Source organism: Carcharhinus amblyrhynchos, chromosome 2 (genome assembly GCF_965287045.1).
Source record: "Carcharhinus amblyrhynchos chromosome 2, sCarAmb.v2.hapA, whole genome shotgun sequence".
Taxonomy (NCBI): Eukaryota; Metazoa; Chordata; class Chondrichthyes; order Carcharhiniformes; family Carcharhinidae; genus Carcharhinus; species Carcharhinus amblyrhynchos.
The window spans coordinates 93,867,420-93,890,214 of NC_137325.1; the positions used below are offsets into that span (position 1 = coordinate 93,867,420).

The 22,795-nt window shown below is 39.9% G+C and overlaps 1 protein-coding gene across 2 annotated transcripts in view; it reads right to left on the reverse strand.

Moving 5' to 3' along the window:
• The window catches only part of LOC145356548 (contactin-associated protein-like 2), a 1,680,587-nt gene that overhangs the window by 936,457 nt on the left and 721,335 nt on the right, over nt 1-22,795 (reverse strand). For both annotated transcript variants that reach the window (XM_080209322.1, XM_080209313.1), the window contains exons 6-8: nt 17,215-17,399; nt 14,480-14,620; nt 6,678-6,942 (exon numbers count right to left, since the gene is read on the reverse strand). In XM_080209322.1, the coding sequence (XP_080065448.1) occupies nt 6,678-6,942; nt 14,480-14,620; nt 17,215-17,399 (591 nt within the window). The remainder of the gene's footprint in view (nt 1-6,677; nt 6,943-14,479; nt 14,621-17,214; nt 17,400-22,795) is intronic.

The following is a 22,795-nucleotide window of genomic DNA, read 5'->3' on the forward strand; positions in this document are numbered from 1 at the left end:
CATTCACGTTTTGCAAAAGCAGGTGTAAACCTCGGTGACAGTACATCATGCCAGCGAGTGGGGAATTCCAAATGTGTGCGCTAGGGGGGCTGGGGAGAACAAGATGAGATGGTGGGGGGAGCCCTTTAATTATTTTACAATTTGTTGAAATAACGTTCTCTACCTTCCTTATAAAATGCCTTTTGGAAATCTAAGTACACCACATCTATAGCTTCCCCTTTATTCATCTTGCTTTTACTTGCTGAAAAAGCACAAGTTCCCTTTCACAAAGCCATGTTGACTGTGCCTGATCACATTATAATTTAACTGTCAAAATTCTTTCACTCTCATTGGAGGAAGGGTTGAGAACTGAGAACACCTTTTTTAAAGTGAAATGGCAAAAGAACAAATAGTATTCGAAAAACTTCATTGCACTGAGTGGTTAGGGTCTGAAATGTACTGCTTGAGAGGGTGCTATAGGCAGGTTCAACTGTGGCTTTCAAAAGTTAACCAAATAAGTCCCTGAAGAGAAAAACATCACAGGGCCATGGGAAAAGAATGGGGAGTGAGACAACCGGAGTTATTGTTGCAGAAAGCTCTCATAGGCACAGCAGGCTGATTGGCTTCCTTCTGTGCTAGCCAACCTATGATTCTATAAACTACTATATTTATTTCCATCCATTCTGTCGGTTCTAGTTTCAAGTTTTACTTTTTTCCAGTAATTTTTTATTTTCGAGCTGTCCATAAAATCAGAATTGTTACACTTTGGCATGGTAGCACCATGGTTAGCACTGCTGCTTACAGCTCCAGGGTCTTGGATTCAATTCCCCGCTTGGTATCTGTGTGGAGTTTGCACATTCTCTTTGTGTCTGCATGGGTTTCCTCTGGGTGCTCCAGTTTCCTCCCATAGTCCAAAGATGGGTTAGGTTGATTGGCTATGCTAAAATTGCCCCTTCATGTCCTGAGATGTGTAGGTTAAAGGGATTAGCAGGTAAATGTGTAGGGATATGGGAGTAGGGTCTGGATGGGATGTGGTCGGTGCAGACTTGATGGGCCAGATGGCCTCTTTCTGAATTGTAGGGCTTTTATGATTCAATCCATTTAAGGACAAACCACTATAAACTCTTAACAGGAACCATGATGGGGGGAATCTTACCAAAAAATGGCAGAATGTTGTTTGCGGCAAGAAAACCACCATGTCTCTCTCCAGAGAAACACATTAGTTTTCTCTCCAGATCTTATGACACACTGCCAAATGAAATCAAGGGGGAATGTTTCATGCCGTCATGTGGGGTGCAGAACCTCAACATGCAAGCAAAACCCAGCTGCACAGAGATCAGGGTACCATCGTTAAAGGGCACCTCAATCAGAATCTATATATACTGTCCCCCCCAACCCACCATGGAGGTCTCAGGGGCTTCCCTTGCCAACCCCAATCAGAGTCAGCACTTCTCTTTCCATCCCTCTCCTGTCCTTGATCATTAGCCTTCCCCCCCCCTCCCCCACACCATTGCCTGCCCCGATCATTGAGGACATCACTGACAAGGGGCGGGGAAGATCCAAAATCATTATCCCACCAGTGAGATCTGTAACTATTGGTTAAGATTTGCTTTTGTTAATTTTCACAACAGCTGAGAGGTATAAAATTCAGGAACTTACGAAATAAGAGACACAGTCAGCCATGTGCCCCTTTGGAGCTTGTATTGCTAATCAATAAGACCATGATCGATCTTATACCTCAATTCCACTGTCTAGTCCTATGCACACATGCTTTGATTTCTTTTGTTATGTGGGAGAAGCACTTGAACTCTTTTCACTGTAATTTCTATGCTAACGAACAGGAGATGAATAATGTACTGATATAGTTCCCCTTTGATACTATAAATGGACCATCAGATGATCATCCCATGATTCAATATAACCGGAAAGGGAAAAGATTATTCCTTTCGCTAGGGAGTCATACTACCACACAGATCTTAAGAGATCAGGTCAATTTTCTTCCTGTGCACAGTGGAGATGCTTTGATCAGGTAATGGCCTACTTCTTGTTTAGATGACTGGATATATTGGAATTCTTAAATTAGGAACTGCTAGTGCATAGAAAAAAATGTCTCGCATGGTTTCCAATTTATCTTGTGTAGTCCGGTAAATATTTTACCACAAAACTTGCATCATTCCTCGCAGCCTCTGTTAGAGAGTAATTGGATAGGTTTGCCGAGTTCTGCCTGACTTGCTCCCAGGGGATAAGCTGCTCTTTAGTCACACGCTTGAGGGTGCACTTTCTAACCTTTATTAAACTTACTCAGTTCAGCTCTCAAATATGGCAGCAGCATTATCATCTTCTACTTTAAAGATTGTGTGGTCCCTTCCTCTGCCAGCTGATGTATCCGACTATTAGTTGTACTTTTAAAAAATGCTGAATTAATAGGATAAATGCAGATCTTCTGGTCAGTGTGAAAAGGCTGTGTCTAACGCTGGCTGTGGTTTAATCTACCTACTTTCCTCTTTACACTGAAGTCTTTAGACCTTCCAATGCTAGTCCCAACAAGGATGCAGGTATAAACTGATTCAGGAAGCAAATTGTCAAGCGTAATAACATTGCAGCTTGCCCCTTTTTTCTCATTATGAAGTAAAGATGCTCCTTTTAAGGTCTGTCTTCAGTTCATTATCTTCAATTGCTTTAAAATGAACTGTCAATGACACTGCACAGTCTCCCTCAGTGACAGTGCTCACCCACCCCATCCCCAACAATGTTCACCCTGTGCTCTTGTCCCCAAAATTGTTCACCACACCCCCCCACAATCAACAACGTTCAAACCCCAAGAACGTTCAACACCCATTTCACAACAGTGTTAAGTCCCCGCACCAGCGCTTCCATTCCTGACAGCGTTCACTCCCCCAAACCACTCTCATCTCTGACAATATTCACCCCACTCCCTCTCATTCAACACGTTTATTGAGTACTGTCTGAGTAGTGGGAGGAAGTGACCACCGCCAGTGCAAGGGCAGGGGTAGGTGGTGAACATTGCTGGGACATAAGGTGAGGTAAACATTGTTGGGAGGGAGATGCAGATGCAGCATGGGGTCTGAGTCAATTGCACTGGCTCAATGTGACATTGTAGCACCTCCCGGCCCCCTGCGTCTCTTGACACCCCCTCCCCCTAATGCATTGATGGACATCTAGTAGGGATGGAATCTTCGGACCTTAGCAGAGTAAGGTAATGTGTTCCCATACATAAGGTTTTGGCTACAGAAGATAAAACACAACAGCACAATGTCCTAGGAAATTTAGGGCCCAGAAGCTTATTTCTGTTCAAAAATAATAGAGAAAAATTTTGACTAACTCCAGTCGTCTTCAGATTTATTCAATTTCTTTCTTTCTAAGGTTTTAATATTTAAATAGGAAGTGCTGATTACAACATCTGGGAACTAATTTCAAGGAATCACTGATTCCAACTGTACAATGGAACTGGATTAACATACTTCAGTTAATCATGGAAACTCCCTAGGTTAATAACTATATTTCTGCCAATGTTAATTCAGCTCCTCACTTCCTTTGGTTCAGCAGTTCTTCCCAATGAGCTCCCCAATGAAGATTAACAAGTCACACTTTAATTTGAAAGCAACCCAAGAGGATACTGTATTTTTCACCATTGAATTTTGTAAGTTTGCAGTGCATAACCCTAGTAAGGGCTACTCCTTCCTTGACTATTTTTTTCAAAGCTATTTTTATTTCTCTTTAGATGGAGTTTTGTCCATTAGCTTGTTGCTAGGTGCACATTGAAACCTGTCATCAAGTTTCAGAGTCTCAAGAACAAACAATTGAAGATGTATCAAATTTTTGTTTATATAGTACGAGTGAGTGTGCACTGCACAGAAAAAAAGTCCCACTTATTGTAAAGTGGATAGTTTAGGCAAAAGGTGAGAAAGTTAAGGCTCAAGGATTCTAATTGTGCATTCAGGCTGCAATCTACATGAAGCATGGGTGAACTTCCTTACTTTTGTGCAGAATATCAACCAGTCTCAAAGAATTAGTAAATGGTAGCTTGGCAGTGGAAACGATTCATAAGCAAGATGTTTTTTTAAAGAAATAGTCTATTTAGGTTAATAACAGCCATTTTAAAAGGCGAATCTCATCACTTGTTAGAATGCAACTACCTAATGATAACACTGGATCGGTTATAATGTAACCAATGGTAACATGTTGTGAGGGTCAGCTAACTAGCTGAACTGGTGGGCAATGAAACCAATGACAAAATGAAGTAGTGGTCAGCTGACCACCACAAAAAAGAAGCAGTTTGGGAAGCAGTGAAGAACTTGTACAGCCTAGGGTATGGCCTCAGTGTTGCAGTAATAAAGTGTCTTTATTAAATCTTTCTCTTTGATTTACTTGTTGAAGTAAGTTCTTTTTATTGCTTGCAACTGAAGAATTCCTTCTGCTGGACGAACATCACTAAGGCTCAGCATGTATTAAAAATGTATAATTAATATTCAAATTCATTTAAATTTTGTCAATTTTTAAAAATCTGTTTCAACTTATTAAATTAATTCTTAGAGTGTGGACATCGGTGGCAATCTCAGCAGTAATTGTCCTACCTGCCCTAGGGAAGATGATGGTAAGCCAATCAGTTGCTATAATTTGATCTAACTTCTGTAGCCAGGACACTTCTGGGCAATTTTCCATATTATCAGGCCAATTCTAATGTTTTGCTACACTGGAACATTTTGTCTTAGGGCATGGCTAGTTCTGGGACACAAGGTTAGGTGGATTGGTCATGTTAAATTGCCCCTTGGGCGTCAGGGGGGCTAGCAGGGTAAATATGAGTGGTTAATGGGATAGGGCCTAGGTGGGATTGTTTTTGATGCAGGCTCAGTGGGCCAAATGGCCTCCTTCTGCACTGTAGGGATTCTATGATTCTAAGTCATTAACAGTACAATCGGGACACTGTCAGCATAGTCTTTGCTGTATCCAATCCCTTCTGTCATTTCTTGATATCTGTCTGGTAAATCAATTTGGTTGAAGACTGGTATCTGCAATGCTGGAGACCTCAGAAGGAGGCCTAATCATCCACTTAGCACTTCTTGCTGAAAATGGTTTCAAACTCTTCAGATTGCCTTTTGCACTATTGTGCTCAGTTTCCCCATCATTGAGGATGGGGATATTTGTAGATGCTCCTCCTCTGGTTGGTTGTTTAATTATTCACCACCATTCAGGACTGTCGAGCTTTGATCTAACCCATTGGTTCTGAGATCGCTTAGCTCAGTCTATAGAATACTGCTTCTATTTAGTATGCATGCAGTCCTAAATTGTAGCTTCCCTAAAATTTCACTTTATTTTTCGGTATAGGTGATACTGTTCCGGGAAGTTCTTTTACTCTCCTCGGTGAGCCAGGATTGATCACCTGGCTTGATGGTAAATATGCAGTTTCTTTGTAGCAGTTTCAAATAACCAAGTGGCTTGCTAGGCCACCTGAAGCAGTTAAGAGGAAAATGTGTTGCTATGATTCTGGAGCCACATTGTTCAAAGCAAGGTCAGCAGGTTTCCTTCTCTGAATAACATCAGTGAATAAAATGGGCTTTTATGACAATCAGTAGTTTGTCACTGTTACTGATATTGGCTTTTTTTTCAGATTTATTTTAAGAACAAAATTGAAATTCCTCAGCTGCTATGATGTAATTTGAACTCATGTCTCCAGGTCAATAAATTCAGGCTTCTGGATTAGTACTCAAGCAACATAATCATTATATTTCTATTCCCAGACATGGTCATAACAAAAATAAGTAGGAGAAGTTGAATTATTATCAGTAGATCCAGTTGCTAATCCAGATCAAGTGCCCAGATCATCAATAACCCATCCTGGTCCCTCCACATTGATGTTATAGTTAAGAAAGCTCACCAAAGCCTCTACTTTCTCAGAAGGATAAGGAAATTTGGCATGTCTGCTGCGACTCTCACCAATTTTTATAGATACTATATAGAAAGCATCCTTTCTGGATGCATCATAGCTTGGTATGGCGCTTGCTCTGACCAAGATTGCAATAAACTATTGTGAATGTAGCCCAGTGTATCACACAAATCAGCCTCCCATCCATTGACTCTGTCTACATTTCCCACTGCCTCAGAAGAGCAGCCAGCATAATCAAGGACCTCACACGCCCAGGACATTATCTCTTCCACCTTCTTCCATCGGGAAAAATGTACAAAAGTCTGAGGACACATACCAAACGGCTCAAGAACAGCTTCTTACCAGGTGCCATCAGACTGTTGAATGGATCTACCTTATGTTAAGTTGATCTTTCTAGCTATCCCTAGCTATGACTGTAACACTACACTCTGTACTATGTCCTTTCCTTCTCCCCTATGTACTCTATGAATGGTGTGTTTTGTCTGACTCACACACAAGAAACATTATTTTTCACTGTAGTCCAATACATATGACAATAATAAATCAAAGTTTGTTCCATGATTATAATTTCAATTGTGCATCATGGTCTGAAAGAAAGTCCTGAACACTTTCACTTGTAAAATGCTGGTAAAAATGAGCAGAAATATAAAAATGGGATATTAAAATTATTGAGAATGCTTTGATTTTCTGAAAGGAGGTCTCATCTGTGATTCTCATACTTCAGTGCTAAAATGTACAGCTTTAACCAAAGCTTGTCTGAAGATTTGAACAGTTTTATTTGTTTCACACGTACCTGCAGACATCTCAATGCTATTCATCTTTGTCTGGTTGACGCTGATGTTAATGCTGACTTTTCCATCACTGAGGTCAATTTCCACCATTCCATAGCCAGGGGCAAATTTGCTGAATAAGAGTAAACTGTTGGGGTTCCACGTCCGGAACATAAAACTGACTGAAAACAAATCCTGGTTCATGTGTCCAGGCAGCAACAAGTAACTGCTGCTATTGAAAAACACGGGAACGGCACGAGATTCCGCACAGGAGAAGCTCAGGTTACCCTGGAAAGAAAAACAAGGAACAAGTATTGATACATTAAACATAAATCCAGTGTCTACATATTTTTTTCCCAAATAGTGCAAAGGCCTTCCTACTTCACAGGAATTACTCACTTCTTTTCTGTTGTGTAAGCAGTGGCTCAGTTTGTGGGGTTTGTTCCTTTCATTTGGAAGATTGTAAATTCAGGCCCTAGTCAAGGACCTGAGCACAAATTCCAACTCGATGATCTCGTGCAGTGTTACGGTATGGCAGTATTATTAGAAGTGCAGTCTTTCAGTCGGGATTTTAAATTCTGGCCCTGTTTGCCTATTTTAGATGGACATAAAAGATCCAAAAGCATGCACTTAAAGATGAGCAGGGGAATTTCCTCCAGTACTCAGGTAAATAAATTGTGGAATCTTGTTATGTGCAAATAGGTTGCCTTGTTTCCAACATTACAGCAGTTACTATTCTTCAAAAGTACTTAATTGGCTGGAAAGTATTTTGGGACATTTTAAGGTTGTGAAAGATGCCACATAAATGTTCTTTCTTTGGATGACTAATCTCATCAAGACAACAAGCAGCATGCCCTGCATATTTAGTCTAGCAATACTGAGGCTGACTGAACCAAACAAACTGCTGATTGATCAGCTAACACAATATAAATGAGGCCTTGAACCATGTTTATTGTTACAGACAATATGGTTACAGGCTGCAGTGCTTTTAATCACTCGTTCAGTGAGAGACTATATGAGAGTGCTTATGTTACACCTTATTTCCAGAATTTAGTCAGTGCAACCGGTTTGGAAGATGTTAATACTTGTTTCAGATTGTGCAGAAGAAAGCAAAGTTACTTTGTCTTCTGTTGGCAGGCTATCCTGGCTCCCTGATCTGTACTGCCTTATGCTAGCCAAGCTACAAACCACACAGGCCTATAATTGGCTATTGAGACCAATTTGTTTTCTTCACAGAGATGCAGGTTAATTCTGCTGTTTTGCACCATTTATCTGCTATTTTGTTTTCCTTGGAGAAGTATCAGTATTGATCATATCTCTATCTGTTATCACTTAAGTACCACCTTGTCATTAATTCTTTGCACATACACACCCCTGCTGATATACTCCATGCATAAAATTGCATTTACTGTCAAAAGCTGATTTTGAAATAGCACTTCCAATTCACGAATCCAAATAATTTACGGAAATGGTGTACAACAATACTCTCAGAACAATGAAATACCTCTTTCCTCTCTTCTGCCAGTCTGAATAACTTAACACCTCCTCTATGTTTTCTGCTTTTTAACCATTTCTGGCACTTGTCCCTGACTCTGCATGTTTTGGCCTTAAATTGTGAGGTTGTGACTTTTGAATCTTGAATTTGAAGTCTTTTTAAAAATCCACTTATACTCATCCACAGTATGGCTCTTGTTTACTCTTTGTTATTTCTTCAAAGAATACAAAACGGTTGGTCAAAAATGATCTTCCCTTCATAAAACCACACTATTCTTTCATTAGATTTCTTTATTGTATTTTCAGATTTGAGATGGTTTGCCTATCTCATTACCTGTGGAACTCTTAATGTCTCTACCTATTCTGTTATTTGTGTACAAAATACTTAAAATATTGTATATTTGAATCATAAATTATTATGAAAGACAGGGATATAAAGACATTTAAGTCAGAGTTTAAAAATTGCATCATGTTTACATCATGCTACATTAGGTACAGTAAGAAAAAAGACTGAGGATGTTATTGCCCAATGAAAAAACCTTATACTCCACAGAATCAAGGAACTGATACAGCAAAGGCACCATTCGGCCCATAGTGACTGTGTTGGTTCGCTATTGTCTTTTATGCTCTGTATTCTAAGGGAATAGAGAGACAAGTTTTCTGCAGGATTTAAGTGAATCTAAATGTGGTAATGAGGCTAAAACCTTAAGCTGGTGCAGACCCAGCCTTGGATCACTGTGATGTCCAGATTTTGTATTGTTCTTCCATGTTGAACTTTGAGCAAAATACAAACGTTTACTCATTGCCAGGAGGAAAATCCTCACTGTCACTATGTAGGCCGCATGAGAGGGCAGATCATTGAGTCAAAGAATCTCAACTGCGCAGAAAGAGGCCATTCAGCCCATCAAACCTGCACTGATAACAATTCCATCCAGGTCCCATTCCCATAACTCCACATAATTACCTGCTAATCTCTCTAACACTAAAGGGTCAATTTAGCATGACTAATCAACTTAACTGGCGCATTTTTGGAGTGTGGGAGGATGTTGGAACACCTGGAGGAAACTCACAGAGAGAATACATAATCGCCATACAAACAATGATCCAAGTCCGGAAATGAACCCGAGCCCCTGGCAATGTGAAGCAGCAGTGCTAATCACTATGCCAGCATGCTGCCCCATCTATGTGATGACGACGTGAATCAAACTGACCTTCAGCAAATATATATTTGAGGTGTTTAATTGGAAACATGAGCAAGTTCTATAGAATAATCCAGGAATTGGATTTCAATGTGTGTGTGTTTCACACAAGATACTCATGCTCCAGGCATTTAAATGGAGTTGACTCAAATCAAAAAGAAAATGATTTTTCACAGCTTGTACTTTATGGAAAACAATCTGTTGTTGATGTCTTTCTGTGCTTCTTTGTTGACCTGATTAGTAATGATTACTGATGGGAGACAGTTCCAGCTGTTCATTTTAAAATGGCATTTGTATCAGTAGTATGGATGTCCCATTGTTCTGCTATAATAGAAGGGCGTGTTTACCAAGACCGATATTTTAAAAAACTGCTGGTATATTTATATAGCTGTTCCATAGCAACAATTATTAAGGATAGAAGTTATAACATCTTCCAGCAATGATTGGAGGAGTAACTGACAGTTAGGACAGAGTAGAAATCTATTGTTATAATAATATTCTTGTTGCCTGAGGAAAAGAGTTCACAATTACTGCCAGAAAGGAGCAATGTGATGCAGTAAACTATCTGCCTTTGTGCAGCATTTGAAAGCATGTCATAGATAGAGTGGTGTCAGCATTAGCAAATGAACCATCAACAAACTGTATATTGTGTTAGTTATCATTTTATATTACAGAAGATTGCAGTAAGTGGGTTGTGTATTGTTCATATCCTGAGGCTAGATTGATCTACAAACTGATGATACCTATCAATTCGATATGAGATCAATAGCGATACTGCTAATAAGAGATCACTGCTAAAATTTTACTTGTTGCACATGACTCGTCTTTATTGCTATAATGTAATAAAAAATATAGGTTAGCTATTTCCAGATTTTCCCAAAGGCAAAATGCAGTGCTAACTTAAAAGTTAACTATAGTCTTATTCATTAATCAGTATTTCAACCACATCTTCTTTGAGTCACCAAGTGTACACAAATCAATAGTAGTACTTTCCTGTAACTTACCTGCAAGACTATAACCTTATTGATTTGCAGCGACAGAGATGTCTGTAGCAATATATCAAACTGATAACAGTTTTAAATTAACACTAACAATAAAGAACTTATGTAGCACCTTTCATGACTTGAGGACATTGTGATGACCTATGGCAATAGGGCAAATGTGTAACTGCTTGGAAATATTTGTGAAATATGTCATTGTTTTCATGAATGTTTGAAAAGTTTTTTTTCTAAAAGAGTTTGCATCAACTGTAAACAGGATCAGTTGTAATTTTCTTGAACAATAAGAAAGCCTGTCTCATGTGACCAGGTGACTCTTGACCTGACAGCAGTAGCAATAGGGGGGAGTTTAAGTTAAAAAGCCCTGGGGTTAGATACAAAGGAATGCTGCAGGAAAAGCAAATCCTCAGAAAGGGAAAGCTGTAGCAGAGGGGAGAACAGCAAAGGCACGTTCATGCCGGAGCTGTGTGTGTATAATACACTTGAGCAGGACAGAAAGACAAAGACAGAGTTAGAAATAGTTAGGAATTGACAATTTTACTACTGCTGTTTAGTTTTGCTGGAGTCAACCAGGCTCTTTAATGGGATTCATTAAAAGGATCAGGTAAAGGAGCCTTTGAGGAATATGTACCATTAAGACTGTTATGAACCTAGCTAAGGAAGTTCTGCAGAAGTGTACCTTTTGGATATCCAGTGACTCTGGGACCTCAACAGAATACAGTTGTCATTGAATATGATTCAGGGGTCAAAACAATTGAGTAGGAACGTGAAAGATTCTATAAATCAGAGGGTGAATTGGAGAGCTTTGGAACTATATGTGGTGCCACATGTCTGCAGGGGCTCAAGTTGTACCAGGTGTATCTTTGTTGTGTCAACTATTTAGAGTGAAATTTTGGTGTGTCATTTGCCCGTTAATTCATGACTAATTTGCATTAGTTTGGATTCATGTTGATATAAAAACTACAATCTTGTTGATAATTTCTTCATTTGGGAGTCATTTAGTAAATTTGGTTACTTTGGTTGACAGTTCTCAGTGATTTACAATGAATGAGATACTTTGAAAGTTTAACCATTGTTGTAAGATAAGGAAACTTGGTAGCAAACATGCGGACAGCAAAAGGCAATGAGACGATGACTAGGTGTCTTTTTTAATCATATTTTTTGGGAGATAAATACAGATTAGGATGCTGGGATAAGTTCCCCACTCTTCTTCAAATCATGCCAAGGGGTCTTTTATGTCTCACCCAGAAGGCAGGATAGTCTCAAAAGAACTATTGTCAGGAACAGGCCCTTTGGCCCATTAAGCCTGTGTCAATCACATTGTCCTACCTAGACCAACCACCTGTATCCCCTTCTACCCCACCTGTTCATGTCCCTACCCAGTTAAGTCTTAAATGTCACTAATATATCTGCCTCAACCACCTCACTTGGCAGTGCATTCCATGTCCTCACCATCCTCTGTGTAAAAAAGACTTCCTTCACACGTCTCTACTGAACCTGTCCCCCCTTACCTTGAACTTGTGCTCCCTTGTAATTGTCATTTCTGCCGTGGGAAAAAGCTTCCAATTGTTAACCTTATCTATGCCCCTCAATTTTATAAACTTCTACCAGGTCACCCCTCAGCCTCCATCTTTCCAGGGAGAACAATCCCAGTTTATTCAAATCTCTCCGCATAGCCAATACCCTCTGTACCAGACAACATCCCGGTAAACCTTTTCTGTACTCCCTCCAAAGCCCACATCGTTCTGGTAGTGATGACCAGGATTGGACACAGTATTCCAAATGTGGCCTAACCAACATTTTATATAACTAACATAATTTGCCAACGTTTATACATGATGCCCTGGCTGAAGCATGCCATATGCTTTCTTCACTACTTTTTTCACCTGTGCTGCCACTTTTAAGGATCTGTAAACCAGATCTCTGTGTGTCTGTGCTCTTGATAGTTCTGCCATTTGTTTTATAGCTCCCACCAAAATGCATCACCTCACATTTGTCCAGCTTAAATTCCATCTGCCATTTCTCTGCCCCATTTTCGAGCCTATCTAATATCCTGCTGTATTCTCTGGCAATCTTCATCATTGTCCACAACCCCAGCAATCTTAGTACCATCTGCAAACTTGCTAGTCAGTGTCACTTTAAAGTCTCATCCAAAAGAATGCACCTACAACAGTGGAGCACTTCCTCAGTACTGCATGGAGCCACCAGCCTACATCATGTACCATGTACACCAGCCTACATCAGCCTACATCATGGGCGAATGGGCCAGGAAATGGCAAATGGAATTTAATGTTGGCAAGTGTGAGGTGGTCCACTTTGGTAGGAATAATGGTAGGAAGGACTATTACTTATGTGGCGAAAAACTACAGCAGGCGACAGTGCAGAGGGACCTCGGGGTCCTTGTGCATGAGTCGCAAAAACCCAGCTTGCAGGTGCAGCAGGTGGTCAGGAAGGCGAATGGGATGCTGGCCTTCATAGCGAGGGGGATTGAATATAAAAGTAGGGAGGTCTTGCTGCAGCTGTATAGGGCATTGGTGAGGCCGCAGCTGGAGTACTGTGTGCAGTTTTGGGCGCCGCACCTGCGCAAAGATATTTTGGCCTTGGAGGGAGTGCAGAGGAGGTTTACTAGGCTGATACCGGAGTTGAGGGGCTTGAGCTATGAGGAGAGGCTGAATAAACTAGGCTTGTACTCATTGGAGTTTAGAAGAATGAGGGGAGATCTCATTGAGACGTATAAGATGATGAATGGGATGGATAGGATAGAGGTGGAGAGACTCTTCCCGCTCAAAAAAGACAGTAGGACTAGGGGGCACAGCCTCAAGATAAAGGGGGGGCGGTTTAGAACGGAGTTGAGGAGGAACTTCTTCACTCAAAGGGTGGTGAATCTCTGGAATTCTCTGCCCGTTGAAGTGGTGGAGGCTGCCTCGCTAAATATTTTTAAGACGCGGGTTGATGGGTTTTTGATAAGAGAGGGGATTAAGGGTTATGGGGAGAGGGCAGGAAGGTGGAACTGAGCCACGACAGATCAGCCATGATCTTATTGAATGGCGGGGCAGGCTCGAAGGGCTAGATGGCCTACTCCTGCTTCTATTTCTTATGTTCTTATGTGCTCAAGTCCCCAGTGTGGGGCTTGTAGCCAAAATCTTTGACACATAAGCAAGGCATGAATCTTGCCAATCTACTTTCTACATAGCTCCCAAACGCTGCATGTTCCATATGTGACTGAGCAGAAATGGACAGGTTTGCTCCAAACAATCACTAGAAAATATTGTAAAGCAGTAGCTAATACAAGAAGTTCATACAACCAGTAAATTTTACTGTAATACATGTTCTGTGCAAGAGGTGCTGTTGCTAAGAATAAGAAAAACTTTATATAATGCAGTGTCAAGTCCCTAAAAAAAAAGTGCAAGTCGTACCACAGAGGACTGGAGCTTTGAAATGCTGTACCAAAAGAAGGAAAGATGTAGCCATATACTTTTTAGATTTCATGAAGTAAGCCACTGAACTCAGTCATGCCATACAAAGCAGTAATGAGAAGGTGCAAAAACAAGGATGGGTGCTTACCACCAGAAGAGGAGGGAGATCAGGGGTCATTTGTCCTTTGCTATGCTTTTGTGTTAACAGCATAGTTGCAAAGTAGAATTGGTGTGAATCTGGGGTAGATACTGTTCACTCATACAGTACAGATTGATATATGGGGCAACCTCAAGTAGCAAATGATTAGAAAACAACTACAATAACTAGGAAGTAAAGCTTTCATTTAAGATTGATAAGTCATACCAGGACAATGTCCTGTTATGCAGAAAGCAACATAGAGAAATGATTTAATGTAGCAATATTGATGCCAAATTTTAAAACATTTATCAAGTTGCTTTGCAGAAAAGACGAAAACAATGCATAACCAACACAGAAACAGCTCTTCCAACAAAGGAAATGATGGCATAATAGAGAATAACAAAACATCTATAATCTCCAATACTTGTCCATTCTTCTTAGTGTTAATTGATTATCACATTTATGTCTTTATGTTCTTCATTTTACAGGACCTTGTTGTCAAAGACTTGGAGCAACTTCAGTCAGGCCATCATGAATACATCAACTTAACTTCACTCATTGCCAAATCAATGAACTTACCACTTTAGATGTGTCTAGTTTTCCTCTCCTGGCGAGATCAGTGATATTAATTCCATTGTAATTTATAGACTCCATACAGCCTTTGAAATTTTTCCCATTGAAGCTTGGCTTTCCAGAAAATGGCATTCCCCCAAAACTGAGCTTGAAGGATAAATGAAATGGTGTTTTACATTGTACACATGTAAAAGCAGAGTTTTACATGTTATATTCTATTGTAAAATCTGACAGCACACAAGTAGATACAAGAGGATTTGGTAAGCTAAACATTTCCTTGTGCTACATAAGTAAGAAATATACAATCCAATGAATTTATTATTTTTCATAATCTACTCCCCCCCAGTTCATCAAAAACCTTGGTTCTGCTTGCATGCCTTAAAAAGAATAATGATTTTCCAAGCACTTGAAAGGAGTTATGAACCACACTGTCAGCAGCTTCAGCAAATGCCATTAAAAAAAAGTATCAAATGGCAGTAAAGCAGGTCTTAATATTATTGTATTATTATTGCTGATATGGTTGGATTATAACAATATTATCAATTATTTTAGTGAGTCATTTTAAAATTCAAGAATTGATGGGAACATATGGGTGGTGTGATGAGTGTAATGTGATGAGTTCAGTTGGATTCTTTCCCTTCTATGGCCAAACGAGCCACAGGCTGTAGCTTAAAGGGCAGAGATAAAACAGCTCAGATGACCAAATACACAGGATATAGGCTATGTCAAAGACAATGGACACTTTCTGGTTAAACAGAATTGTTTACCAGACACAGGGGCACCTTAACCTTATTTGGGAGGGAGATATGTGACCAACGTACTTCCAGCACCTACAGGCATGGCCGTTGGGTGCACCCCAGAGATTGATTGGACTTTATCAATGAGGGTGATCAAGCCCTCATCTATTGATTCGTGATACTCAAGAGACCACCCAAAAGAGCGCAAAACCAATGAGGGATAAAAGGTGCAGCATAACGGAAGAATCCCTCTCTCCTACAAATGACCACACCAGCAATGACTAGCAGAAGGAGAACCACCACACCAACGACAGAAGGAAGACCAGACCCAGAGTATCAGACCAGACTGAAGGAGCAGACTATGCATAGGACTGCAGAGACCAACATGTTTATAAAGACCAATATCTGCCAGGGTACTTGCCAGTCACGCAAAAGTGAAGTCAAGACCTAGTATTGAACTTGAACTTTAGTATTCTATAAATAATTTAGTATTGATTGTGTGGGTGATTCATATCAATTGTATGTGTGAATAAATATTACTGTACTAACAAGTCAACTCGCAATCCTTTGTCCACTATATAAGGGTTAAAAACGGCAGGCCCAACATTTCCCAGGTACTAACAAATGATAAGCATTACAGGAGTTTGCAATAACTTCCTCCCTTTTTAAATAATTCAACCACTTCCTTACCCAAGTTTCACTCGATTGGTAAATATAATGAAAATGCTAAAAGTCAACATGCACAATTTATTGCTAAGTTCAGCGGAAAGCCGAAGTGTTGTCAATAATGTGCCCATGTACATATGACACAGCACAAACTGTATAAACTATGTCGGGACTTTTATAGTTTTCAGTAGATAGGATTATATTTTCTTATTCCTTATTTCAAGTGTGTCACACCCTCTCACCCATGTAAAACACCCTTAAAGTTACAGACCTGAATCCTCCATTCCCTCCCTCCCACCTATTAAAAATATCTGCAGCCCCATTTTGCCCTCTATGGGTAAGTGTGGGTGTGAAGATTCATGTGCATGTACATTTAGAGGACTGATGATAACACTGAAAATAAAAAGCACAAAAGCCAATGGTAAGCAAGCTCCCACCACTAAGAAGAGAATCAACTCCACTACCCATGAAAATGGAAATGAACTGTATGAACACAATGCAACTCCTCTCAAATGCCAAACACCCACCAGGATATCATTTGTGCTAGTCTGCCAGATGTATGAGAGGGTTCCGTTCATCTACTGCTACAAGTTTGTTGGAATCCCCAGAGTAGTGATATAAATAGTTATTTACACCATTTTGATGATTTTCCACCGCTTCCTACTGAAATTATGCTGTGAGATTGGGACAAATTTTTGAAAATTCAACCTATTTGTCTTATATTAGTTTGAAAAATAATTTGAATTTGCATCTAAATTCTCCTTTCATCATGACTCGCAAACATCTCAAAGTGTTCCAAATAGACTGAATTTTTTTTTACATGTATGACTATCATGGAGGCAAATTAATTTATTCCCTGCATCATGCTTTACATCTTATGATCTTCCACACCATTAACATTGGAGGATATGATATTTTCCACTGACACAATGCATTACTTTGGTACTGGGATGTATAAATTAATTATTTGACCATTCTGTTTGAAATCTAATTGCTGTAACCACCCGAGTTTGATTTTGGTTAACTGTATCAAACAGCATGGAACCCTCAATTCAACTAGAAAGTATTTTGATTGTAGGGAGGTCTGTTAGTATTCGCTGTCATTTTAGTCCTTTTTAAAGGATGAAAATATATCATGTCACAGGATTAAGAAAAACTATAAAAGTTGGAAAAATCTAATTTCTAACTCAAGCTATTTGTAATGCTTTGTAGTTCAGTGCACCTCTGGTGAAAATTTATGCCCATTACATCAACTTACTTTCTGCTTTCAGATACTGACTGGCATGTTGCATATTTACAGCATTTTCTATTTTTATTCAAAACCCAATGATCCATTACCTCATAGTCTAGATCCAAGTGGTCAAATTCTCCATTAGTTCTGAAATGCTGCGTCTCTCGGTCCAGTGTAAAATTGATATTGCGTCCATAGCGCTCAATGATCACAGAGTGCCAGTGATGGTCATCTAGGAGGCTGCCAGTTGTGACAGAGGTATCACCATTGATTGAACTGTGCTGATTACTACCTGCAGATTAATATCAAACGATAGTCAGTGGCAGTTCCAACATTGAAATGGAAAGTAGAAACATCACAAAATTGGATGAGATTAAATTAGAAACTAGTAATTAGATTAAATTAATTAAATTAGTAATTAAAGATACAGATAACCATAAGGATTATATTGTCTGCCACTACTAAATACACAACAGCAGAAGTAATGAAATAATTGAAGTCTAATAGCATCAATCTCTGACTAATAAATATATAAAATATTTCAGCAAAATTGAGTTTACAAAACATAAATCTTTAATTCAGCATATGACATGGCTTTAAATGAAGTAGTTCTGGTCATGGCAGAATAGTGAACCAATTTTTACAATAGCACAGTGCAAATCTTTGGGCAAAACTGCTCTTGGTTATGCTGAAAGGTTACTGTTGATTCAAAGTAGAGGGGAAATATTTCATGCTAAATGAACTCCTTCAGCTAACTGCTTGACGTGGAGGTTGCCACCCCAATGTATTTATGGAGGATCTTCATTACTGGTTGATATTGAGGATGAGATTAACTGTATGAGAAGGAAAACAAAGGCACCCTTTACTTTTGCACACATCTTTTGGGGCATGTTAAGCATTGTACGAAACTAATTTCCGAGCTCCAGTATTATATCTTCCAGAGTAACATTTAAAATATTACACATTTTTCATTGTGCCAAAGTTAAACAGCAAACTGTTCCACAAGTGACCAGCCAGAAGCTGTCCTCTGATGTTAAAACTTTTCCCAGAAAGGTTAGCAGACATTTGATTCCTAAGAACCACACCCACAGTGGTTCACCTTGTTCTTAAGTTATGGGCAGCATGGAGGACTACAGAGAAAGGGCATCACAGTTTCTTTTTGTATGATGATCATTGAATCACATATTGAGATCACTGTGGTTATCATCTGAATTGAGAGTGCATTTGCTGGTCATGAAGTCTTATTGCCCACATGCTTTCCACAGAAAACTCTGACCTTTTCATAGTGAGTGCATTGAAAGTGTTTTCACTTTCATGTAGACCTGGGCATTTTCAGCTTCTGCACTCACCGGTCTACAATACTTCAATGTTCATGGAAGTTCAGGAGAAAAGTTACAGTGTGGAAATCACAACTTCAGCCATGGCATTGTCACTTTCTTGGAACGTACATTCACAGCAGATTGAGTGAACCAGTTTGAGGTCTTTTAATGTTTAATATGCCTAGTATGGTGGAATCTTCCCCAGTTGAAATCTTTGATATGGAGCTCATTTTTCCAAATGATGCACATCTGTCATGTCACCTTATTTTTACACCCCTTAAAATCCACTGTCAAAAAACAAAGCATCTTCTGAATCACGCAAGCAAATTGCTTTTGACACCTGAATGCACAATCGGCTAAAGTTGTTTATAACCAGTTTACAATATAATGCTTGTTGACTGACAAGGAATGTTCCTCTAATCTCCTGTTACTAGTCCAAGTACCAATCACTCGTCACCCCTGACTTACATTGACCGGTAGTGACGCAATGCCTCCACTTCAAGGTTTTTATCCTTGTTTCTAAAACCCCTTTTGACCTCACCAATCTCTTATATCTGTAATCTTTGTCAACCCTCCAAACCCCAGAGGTTTCTGTGTTCCTCCAATTCTGACTGTGTAGGGATGCTAGATTTCAATTATTCCACCATTTAGGGCTTATGCCTTCAGTTGTCAAAGCCTGAAGCTCTGAAATTCTCTCCCTAAACCTCTCTACCTCTCTTTTCTCCTTTAGTTGGCTCCTTAAAACTTGCAATTTTGATTAAGCTTTTACCCTGATACAATATAACGCACTCTGTGAATAGTTGTTTGATAACATTCCTGTGAAGTGCTACGGGATGTGTAAATAATGTGTTTCAACATTAGTGGATTAAAGTTGCCGTATCAGTTCACTTTATGAATGGAAAATTGTGTGAATCGTGTCTGCACTTTCCTAACTTGCTCCAGGCCACAAGTCTCTCTGCTGGAAGCTCAGGTTTGGAAAACCCAACCCCATTATAATGCTGGAAGTGGGAATTCCTGCTAATCAAGTGCAGACTGTTTTGCAATGACTGGTCTCATCAGAATATAGGCACTGACTGTAATTGTTTATACTGGTTACTGCTGTCTGCAAGAAAACCTGATCATAAAGGTGCTATCTAAAAACATATTTTTGTTGAATTCATATCCTTCAGTTCTTCCCAATTTATGAACTTTAGCCCTGAAACATTATATATTTTTCAACAAATCCTCTCATTCAGGTTACATTATACTCTTGAAATTGCTCCCAAGTGGCTACAATTACTCAGAACTTAACAACATTAAGTATTATGATCAGGTTTTGTGCAGACAGAAGATCAGCATCAACAATTACAGTCAGTGCCTATATTCCGATGAGACCAGTCACTGCAAAACAATCTGCACTTGATTAGCAGGAATTCCCACTTCCAGTACTATAATGGGTTTGGTTTTCCAAACTTGAGCTTCCAGCAGAGAGACTTGTGGCCTGGAGCAAGTCAGAAAAGTGTAGACACGATTCACACAATTTACCATTCACAAAATAAACTGATATGGAAACTTTAATCCATTAATGTCAAACACATTATTTAGCACAGCCAATTTGTTAGTAGTAGTCCTCCAAATCAAAAGTAACCATAATGCCAAACCATCTAATAGTTTCTTATACATTCGTATGAACTCTGCTCTAATCGCTAAGCCCGGTAATACATTCCAGAACCCCATGCAGGTGGGTTTGGGCAGCATGTCTCAACTCTGACTTCTGGGTTTAGCTTGGGTGTGTTCCGCTTGTGTAACCCTTTTGGAAGAGGCACGTTTACTAATTTAAAAATGTACAACTCCATAGCTGTAATTTTATACTTGACCAGTGTCTTGAACCCCCACTGTGTACCATCCCTCCCTCCTCTCCCATATTAAGGTGGGTGTGGGTGGGGCTTGGTGAGCTCTGGCAGTTTGTCCTGCAGAAATTTAACAGTTAGAGAGCTGTTAAGTGGCTGGAATTGAAACGTATTTCCCTTCTGATGAGCAAGTCACAATTCTGATTGCTGCTAGCCAATCAAAACAGCAGTAGCTCTTTGGGAGTACTGGTTACTGTTGGAAGCGCATCCAGATAGAACAGTGATTGACTCTGAAGTGGGACACAAAGTGAAATGGAGTGGTATTGCTAGTTGTGGGCTGGCATGCTCTGTCAGGGAGTATGAAATTACAAGAGCGGATCAGAGGTCAGGAATACTGCAGCGAGGAACTCACTGCCTGACTCCCCAAAGCCTGTCACCAACTACAAGACACAAGTCAGAGCATGATGAAATACTCCCCACTTCCCTGGATGGGTGCAACTCCAACACTCAAGAAGCTTGACACCATCCAGGACAAAGCAGCCCGCTTAATTTGTGCCACATCTATAAACATGCACTCCCTCCACCACCGACACCCAGAAGCAGCAGTGTATACTATCTATAAGATGCACTGCAATTCACCAAAGATCCTTAGGTAGCACCTTCCAAACCTACAACCACTTCCATCCAAAAGGACAAGGGTAGCAGAAACATGAGAACACCTGCAAGTTCCCCTCCAAGCCACTCACCATCCTGACTTGGAAATATATCGCTGTTCCTTCGCAGTCGCTAGGTCAACATTCTGGAATTCCTTCCTGAATAACATCGAAGGTCAACCCACAGCATATGGGCTGCAGCGTTTCAAAAAGGCAACTCACCATCACCTTCTCAAGGACAACTAGAGTTTGGCAATAAATGCTGACCCAGCCAGCAATGCCCATGTTCCATGAATGAATAAAAAAGGATGGGGTGGGAGGAACAGGCTGGATGGGTGGGAGGAAGGAAGGAGGCCTTAGAGGGGCCTCTGATGGCTCTATGGAGACTGTAAATGCTGGTAAGCCTCCTTGTCCACCAGTAGCCCAGACAGTGAAACCCATAGGAAAAGCTACAGTGGGGACAGGAAGGTATAAACTAGCATAAAGGCACTTTACCAAAATAACATTCGAAACAAGGTAAATGAGTTGATGATGCAAATCATCGTGAACGAGTATGGTTTAATGAATCATACTAAACATGGTTGCAGGACGGTCACGACTGGGAATTAAATATCCACGGGTATCAGACTATTCAGAAGGACAGACAGAAAGACAAGGTAGGTCTGATACTTATGGATGAAATCAGGTGGTAGTGAGAAATGATATAGGTTCTATGAAAAAATGGTTGAATTCACTGGTTGGAAATTAGAAATAGTAAGGGGAAAAGGTCACTGATAGGCGTAGTCTATAGGCCACCAAGTAACATCATGGTGGGGCAAGAAATAAGCAAAGAAGTAACTGATGCATGTAAAACTGGTACAGAAATTATCACGGGTGATTCTAATCTACATATTGATTGAACAAACGATCGAGGCAGCCTTGAGGAGGAGTTCACACTGTGTATCCGCGATAGTTTCCTTGAACAGTGTGTGATGGAATCTGTGAGGAGCAAGCTATCTTAGATGTGGTCCTGTGTAACGAGACAGGAATAATTAATGATCTCACAGTTGGGATCCTCTCGGAAGGAGCGATCACAGTATGGTTGAATTTAAAATACAGATGGAGCGTGAGAAGGTAAAAACCAATACCAGTGTCTTGTGCTTAAACAAAGGAGACTACAAAGGGATATGGGAGGAGTTGGCTAAGGTAGACTGGGAGCAAAAGCTTTATGGTGGAATAATTGAGGAACAGTGGACGACTTTCAAAGTAATTTTCCACAGTGCTCAGCAAAAGTATATACCAGTAATAAGGAAGGACTGTAGAAAAAAGAATAATCAACCATGGATATCTAAGGAAATAAAGAAGGATATCAAATTGAAAGAAAATGCACACAAAGTGACGAAGATTCGTGGGGAACTAAAGGATTGGGAAATGTTTAAAGGTCAACAGAAAGCCAGGAAAAAAAGCTGTAAAGTAAGATGGATTATGAAAGTAAACTAGTTCAGAACATAAAAACAGAGAGCAAAAGTTTCTACAAATATATAAAATGAAAAAGAATGGCTAAGGTAAACATTGATCCTTTAGAGGATGAGAAGGGGATGTAATAACGAAAAATGAGGAAACGGTCGAGGCATTGAACAGGTATTTTGTGTCAGTGGAAGGCACAAATAATGTACCAAAAATTGACGATAAGAAGGCTAAGGCTGGTGAAGACTTAAAAACAATCATTATCACTAAAGTAGTAGTTTTGGGCAAACTAATGGGGGCTAAAGGTAGACAAGTCTCCTGGCCCTGATGGAATGCTTCCCAGGGACTAATTGAAAATGGACGCGAGGAAGAATTTCTTCTCATAGAGTCATTAATCTTTGGAAGTGTGCAGTCCAAGTCATTGAATATTTTCAAGATTGA